We start from the raw sequence: 8,115 nt of genomic DNA on the forward strand, positions 1-8,115 counted from the left end.
CGGCGCCGGTGACGCCTTGGCTTAGAGGAACAACGCCGACGACATCTGGTTGTGGCGCCGCCATCGCACCTAGGTCAGAGAGCGGGGGAGAGGAGGGGGAGAATCAGAGGGAGGGCGCCTCGACGGCTACTTTCGTTTCGACCGAACTGGTCGGGGTAACGCCCGCTAACGGCTACGCCGTCCTCGCGCTGGGCCACATGGCCTGAGGAAAGCGGTAAATCGCTAGTCACTACGATTATGGGTTTTCTGAAACAGCCGACCATGCTATTCACTCAAAGCCCACAAAAACACATCATTATATAAATAAAAAAAGAAACTTCATCATCTTCCCCACCAAACAAACCTAATACTCACTCCGTTTTAAAATGTAAGGTGTATTAATTTATTAAAAATTAAATATTTTTAACTAACCAAGTTCAAACTAAAAATATCGACATCCACAATATCAAATAGTAAATTATAAAAATTTATTTCATGATAAATCTAAGAATTCGATATAATATCATGTATATTGGTATATCTATAAAAATATCATTAAATTTAAAAAGGTTTGACTTTTCAAAAAACTAACACACCATATATTTTAAGATAGATCGAGTGTAAAATTGTGAAAATAAAAAAACTTCAACATCGCAGCAAAGCACACCCAACCCTTCTAGCTTGTGTTGAAATCCTACTTGAACTGGAAGTTTATTTTTGTACAGAATCATTGAGTTGGGGAATGGCATCGAACTGAAGTTAACAAGTGAAACACACATGTAAATGTAAAATAAATATGGAGGCGGCACTTTTAGCGACTATGTGTATGCGCACTGCCATCGCGACCTTCGTATCCTGAAGTACGCTGCATATTCATTCGGCGACTTCAATAGAGTTGCTTTAGTTGCTACGAGAAGGTTTTGGAAGCGATCGGTTCTTTCCGGATTTCCAGATGCCTCTCCTCGCTTCTCTTGTGCGTTGCCGCTTTATAATGCAAATGCAACCCGTCTCCGTCTGTTCAAGCAGAGCGACCAAAGACCAAAGTGAAGTGCCCGCTTCTACTCAGTGAGCAGAGTTTGTTACAGGACACATGGCTTTAGCTCGCCTGTGCCTCCGCACGGCCCTGGCCGGCCGCGCGGCAGCTACGGCGAGGCCAGCGTCTGCCAGTTCTCGCGGGAGACTGGACCTTCGGTCTCTCTTCTCGTCCGCGGCTGCTGACAGCGCCGCGGCCAAGGCTCCCCTGGAAGGAGAGACGAACCGCCGGGAGGTCGCCGTGGCAGACCGCTCCAGCTCTGCCACTGCTCGCGGCGGCCGTTGGCCTTGGAGAGACCTTCGGGACTTGGCCCCGTTCCGTCTCGTCAACGGTACATAGCGGCTGCGCCGCACTTCTTTCCAGACTGACTGTGGTGCACGCCGTCCCGCAGGCGGTTGTTGACGCACGTGTACTGGCGTACATGCATGCAGGGCTGGGGAGCGCGCTGTCGCACGTTGCGGAGACCCTGAGCCGGCCGCTGGAGCGGTGGCGGCCGCTGTTCGGGAAGGTGCGGGAGGACGAGGAGCGGTACAGGCTGCGGTTCGAGGTGCCGGGGCTCGGGAAGGACGACCGTGCGGGTCACCGTGGAGGACGGCGCGCTGGTCATCCGGGGCGAGAAGAGGGTGGAGGATGAGCACGGTGGCGACGGCGAATGGTGGTCGGCGAGCAGCTATGGGTGCTACCACGCGAGCCTGCAGCTCCCGGAGGACGCGCGGGTGGAGGGTATCGCGGCGGAGGTAAAGGACGGCGTGCTGTACCTGACGGTGCCGCGAATGCCCGAGAGGGAGAGGAGCGTCACTGAGGTGAAGGTGCAGTGAGAACGTCGGCGGTCTCCGCGTATTGCATCAGCTGCGGGCACTGTTGCATGCGCGGACACTTGTCTCTGCGATCCTTGTGGATTGTGTACGTGTGCACGTATGCTCTTTTTCTTATCTACTACTCCCTCCGTTTCTAAATATAACTCTTTCTAGAGATTCAACTAATGCACTACATAACAGATGTATATAGACATACTTTAGAGTATAAATTCATTCATTTTGCTTCGTATATAGACACCTAGTGAAATATCTTAAAAGACTTATATTTAGGTACGGAGGGAGTACTCCATAGTATGAAGAAGTTTATTTTAGACCTTAAACTCTTAAACTCATAGAGTATGAGTTCTTAAACTCATAGAGCTTCACGGTTTAAATTCTGAACTCGAAAGCCCTATCGTTTGTATCTTGAACTTGTGAATTTCGGTCTAAATAAAAAATGTGATCGTTTGTATCTTGAACTTGTGAATTTCGGTCTAAATAAAAAATGTGCACCAGGAATGTGACACAACCCAGGAGGCCGCGTACGAAAACAATTTATATGTAAGTATTTATGACATTTTACAAATGTTCATTTCTTAAAAGAAGGTATATGAATTTTTTATAATGTTTAAACATTGTAAAAAATATTTTTTTTAACATTAGAAAATATACATTACAATTTGAACATACGCATTTCAAAAATATGATTATGACATTTTTAAGAAATTTGCATACCATCTCGATCGATTGATATATACGCCCAAACTTAGCCACACGAGTACGTGTAGAGCTAGCGGCGGCAGCAGCCATGCAATCAACTGGAGACGCAGGAGGAGTCCGATGACCAGGGTAAGCCGAGCATGAGCACATTCAATGGAGTGCCGGTGATGGGCTTGTAAGTGGATGGAGTGCCAATGCACCATGAGTCCACACGATAATGCGATAATGCGTGCGACAACATATGGAAGTCAATTTTGTATTTGTGTGTTTTATGTTCCTGTCGACATTAGATACACGTACGAATCACAACCAAAAACCAAGATCCGCGCTATCCGTACATGATCTCAATTAAGGCATATGACCTAACAATATCATAAGTTTTAAAAATATTTAATGTATATAAAAATGTTTTGAATATATACCTAAAACGGATAATTTGTATGAAAATATGGTTTCAAAACATATACAAAAAAATGTGGAATGTGTGAGAAAACTCTTTAGAGATGTGTATAAAAAATTGATTTTGATGTGTGCGCAAACTACATCGAGGGAATCTTAGTTTGCTGGTCTCCGCACGCAACAAATTAGCCACATGCGATCATGACACAACTTTTTCTGGAGGGGCCTCAAGTGGGGCAGCAAATGGTTCTCGCTCTCTTTGGAACTGTGTTTGGCAATCCTTGGTTCCGCAGAAGATGAAGATAACTGCTTGGATGTAAAGTGTTGCGACATATATCCACAAGTTCAACGTGCCAACTTTGTGGTCTGGAGGAGGAAGGTACATATCATGCTTTGATCGCATGCATTCATGTGAGAGAGGTTTGGCTGAATATGCGTACAAGATGGCCCCTACCTCCTGATGATCTCCTAGTTGATAATGATAGGGAATGGCTTATGCACCTCTTATACAGGTGTTCGGATGATGTGCGTGACATGATTATCATGCTAGTATGACGCATTTGGCAGCTACGCAACGACCAAACTCATGGTAAGGAGATACCGCCAGTTTTTTCTACGGTGGAATTCCTGGACAGTTATTATAAATCCATTAAGTTAACAGGACGTTATTCGGTGGATGAAATTCTGAAAGGTAAAATGCCATCTTCGGCAATTCAGATAGTTCTGCCCAGGAGGGAGGCTCCTTCCTTGCCTTGGTCGGCGCTGAGTCCAGGATATGCTGCTCTGTCAGTTGATGGATCCTTTGAGGAGTCAGATAGCTCGACGGCCGCCGGTATGGTTCTGCGAGATCATAAGGGACAGATCATTTTTGCTGCATACCGGGTCCTGTTTTATTGCAACGATGCCCTGGAAGCTGAAATTCATGCGCTGATGCAAGGTATGGCCTTGGCAATCCAACACACGGATCTTCCAGTCGTCGTCGAGTCGGATTCTTCAGAAGCCTTAGCAAGCCTATCGAGCAATGCTTTAACTCGCTCAACTTATGGTCATTTGGTCCGAGAGATTAAGGAGTTGATGAGTAATAGGGAGTTTGTACATGAGAAAATTTATCGCACTCAGAATAGAGTTGCCGATCGGTTGGCCAATTATAGCCGTTCTGAGCGAACTACAGCTGTGTGGTTGTGTTCGATTCCACCTTGTATTGAGGGTTTGTGGCCTCTCGACTGTAACACTATGACATCTTAATAAACTTTCTTTATCCCGCAAAAAAAAGAATGATTCCACTCTCTGTGATAACATGCACATGTCATGGTGAATTTGTATTTCTCATGTAGTTTTCTTAGGTATTACCTTCGTTACGGTTTAAAAGGCACGATTAAATTTACGAGCATTTTTATAATAAATAAGATTTAGGACGCGTTGCATTTACTCCTAGCAGCTAATTAAATTCTGTTGTACTACTATTGTTATATGCATGCGTAGTGTGGATGCTGTTTTTTAACTTATTTCATAGTCAATCAATAACCATCTAGGTTAGAGAATTTTCATGCACATCTTTAAATTTGATACAAGGCTACAAATTTAAATTACATATATCAAGATAGAATTTAATAAGTAATTTACAACCCAATTTTTAATTTCATTTAGCAACATCATTAATCCACCACATGCATACAAGAAATAAATAGGAGGGAAGTAACTGAATGTTATTATGACCACATGGATGCAAGTGTTAAATGAGTTACTAATACGAGGAAACAACATTAATTTCTATCTCGTTTAATGTTGGTGGCCTTATATAGATGCAACATATATTTTTCATAGTGACTTTGTATAAGTGAATGAAGGGCAAAACATTTTCTAAACTATGCGATCATTTTTGTACATTGTATAAATATTTTTTTAAATGTCATGAATTGTTTTTGGAAATGCTTGAATATTTTTAAAATGCAACGTACATTTTTTAAGTTACACGAATATTTTTGCACGGTCTAAACATTTTATTCAAATGTCATGTTCCTTTTCTTTAATGCATGAACATTTTTTAAATGTCACAAACATCATAATATAATTTGTTTTCCATTGAAAAAGAATATATTTTTTAAAAACAAGGCAAAAACTGTTGGGGAACGTCGCATGGGAAACACAATTTTTCCTACGCGCACGAAGACCTATCATGGTGATGTCCATCTACGAGAGGGGATGTGTGATCTACGTACCCTTGTAGACCGTACAGCAGAAGCGTTAGTGAACGCGGTTGATGTAGTGGAACGTCCTCACGTCCCTCGATCCGCCCCATGAACCGTCCCGCGATCAGTCCCACGATCTAGTGCCGAACGGACGACACCTCCGCGTTCAGCACACGTACAGCTCGACGATGATCTCGGCCTTCTTGATCCAGCAAGAGAGACAGAGAGGTAGAAGAGTTCTCCGGCAGCGTGACGACGCTCCGGAGGTTGGTGATGATCTCGTCTCAGAAGGGCTCCGCCCGAGCTCCGCAGAAACGCGATCTAGAGGTAAAACCGTGGAGATATGTGGTCGGGCTGCCGTGGCAAAGTTGTGTCAAATCAGCCCTAAAACCTCCGTATATATAGGGGGAAGAGGGGGAGCCTTGCCTTGGGGTCCAAGGACCCCTAAGGGCTTCGGCCGAGCTAAGGGGGGGGGGGAGATCTCCCCTTCCAAACCGAGTCCAACTAGGTTTGGAAGGAGGAGTCCTTCCCCCTTTTCCCACCTCCTCTTTTTTTTTTCTTTTCTCTTTGATTTTCTTCCTATGGCGCGTAGGGCCTTCTTGGGCTGTCCCACCAGCCCACTAAGGGCTGGTGCGCCACCCCGAAGGCCCATGGGCTTCCCCGGGGTGGGTTGCCCCCCCGGTGAACTCCTGGAACCCATTCGTCATTCCCGGTACATTCCCGGTAACTCCGAAAACCTTCCGGTAATCAAATGAGGTCATCCTATATATCAGTCTTCGTTTCCGGACCATTCCGGAAACCCTCGTGACGTCCGTGATCTCATCCGGGACTCCGAACAACATTCGGTAACCAACCATATAACTCAAATACGCATAAAACAACGTCGAACCTTAAGTGTGCAGACCCTGCGGGTTCGAGAACTATGTAGACATGACCCGAGAGACTCCTCGGTCAATATCCAATAGCGGGACCTGGATGCCCATATTGGATCCTACATATTCTATGAAGATCTTATCGTTTGAACCTCAGTGCCAACGATTCATATAATCCCGTATGTCATTGCCTTTGTCCTTCGGTATGTTACTTGCCCGAGATCCGATCGTTAGTATCCGTATACCTATTTCAATCTCGTTTACTGGCAAGTCTCTTTACTCGTTTCGTAATACAAGATCCCGCAACTTACACTAAGTCACATTGCTTGGAAGGCTTGTGTATGATGTTGTATTATCGAGTGGGCCCCGAGATACCTCTCCGTCACACGGAGTGACAAATCCCAGTCTTGATCCATACTAACTCAATGAACACCTTCGGAGATACCTGTAGAGCATCTTTATAGTCACCCGGTTACGTTGCGACGTTTGATACACACAAAGTATTCCTCCGGTGTTAGTGAGTTATATGATCTCATGGTCATAGGAACAAATACTTGACACGCAGAAAACAGTAGAAATAAAATGACACGATCAACATGCTACGTCTATTAGTTTGGGTCTAGTCCATCACGTGATTCTCCTAATGACGTGATCCAGTTATCAAGCAACAACACCTTGTTCATAATCAGAAGACACTGACTATCTTTGATCAACTGGCTAGCCAACTAGAGGCTTGCTAGGGACAGTGTTTTGTCTATGTATCCACACATGTATATAAGTCTTTATTCAATACAATTATAGCATGGATAATAAACGATTATCTTGATACATGAATTATAATAATAACTATATTTATTATTCCTCTAGGGCATAATTCCAACAGTCTCCCACTTGCACTAGAGTCAATAATCTAGCCCTCACATCATCATGCGAATTACATTGTAATAAATCTAACACCCATACAGTTCTGGTGTTGATCATGCTTTGCCCGTGGAAGAGGTTTAGTCAGCGGGTTTGCTACATTCAGACCCGTGTGCACTTTGCATATATTTACGTCCTCCCCTTCGACGTAGTCGTGGATGAGGTTGAAGTGTCGTTTGATGTGTCTGGACTTCCTTGTGAAACCGTGGTTCCTTTGCTAGGGCAATGGCACCCGTGTTGTCACAGAACAAGGTTATTGGATTCAGTGCGCTTGGCACCACTCCAAGATCCGTCATGAACTGCTTCATCCAGACACCCTCCTTAGCCGCCTCCGAGGCAGCCATGTACTCCGCTTCACATGTAGAATCTGCTACGACACTCTGCTTGGAACTGCACCAGCTTACCGCACCCCCGTTAAGAATAAATACGTACCCGGTTTGCGACTTAGAGTCGTCCGGATCTGTGTCAAAGCTTGCATCGACGTAACCTTTTACGGCGAGCTCTTCGTCACCTCCATACACGAGAAACATCTCCTTAGTCCTTTTCAGGTACTTCAGGATATTCTTGACCGCCGTCCAGTGATCCACTCCTGGATTACTCTGGAACCTACCTGCCATACTTATGGCCAGGCTAACGTCCGGTCTAGTGCACAACATTGCATACATGATAGAACCTATGGCTGAAGCATAGGGAACCCAAATGCTTTGATCACCTCATCAAAGCGTTTGTTCCAACTCCGAGATGCTTGCACCAGTCCATAAATGGATCGCTGGAGCTTGCACACCTTGTTAGCATTCTTAGGATCGACAAAGCCTTCGGGTTGCATCATATACAACTCTTCCTTAAGGAAACCGTTAAGGAACGCCGTTTTGACATCCATCTGCCAGATTTCATAATCGAAAAATGCAGCTATTGCTAACATGATTCTGGCGGACTTAAGCATCACTACGGGTGAGAATGTCTCATCGTAGTCAACTCCTTGAACTTGTGAAAAACCCTTTGCCACAAGTCGAGCTTTATAAACGGTCACATTGCCGTCAGCGTCCGTCTTCCTCTTAAAGATCCATTTGTTCTGAATAGCCTTGCGGCCCTCAGGCAGTACTTCCAAAGTCCACACTTTGTTCTCATACATGGATCCTATCTCGGACTTCATGGCTTCTAGCCATTTGTTGGAATCTGGGCCCACCATTGCTTCTTCATAATTT

At 44.8% G+C, this 8,115-nt stretch overlaps 1 protein-coding gene across 1 annotated transcript; it reads left to right on the plus strand.

Annotated features, from left to right (window-relative positions):
- The first annotated feature begins 1,069 nt into the window (after positions 1-1,069).
- LOC123401817 (23.6 kDa heat shock protein, mitochondrial) lies at positions 1,070-1,830 on the plus strand. Its single transcript, XM_045095666.1, is given in 3 exon segments — positions 1,070-1,343; positions 1,444-1,583; positions 1,585-1,830. Coding segments are annotated over 3 exon segments (660 nt in total).
- The last annotated feature ends 6,285 nt before the right edge of the window (positions 1,831-8,115 follow it).

The sequence above is a fragment of the Hordeum vulgare genome, chromosome 6H (genome assembly GCF_904849725.1).
Source record: "Hordeum vulgare subsp. vulgare chromosome 6H, MorexV3_pseudomolecules_assembly, whole genome shotgun sequence".
Lineage (NCBI taxonomy): Eukaryota > Viridiplantae > Streptophyta > Magnoliopsida > Poales > Poaceae > Hordeum > Hordeum vulgare.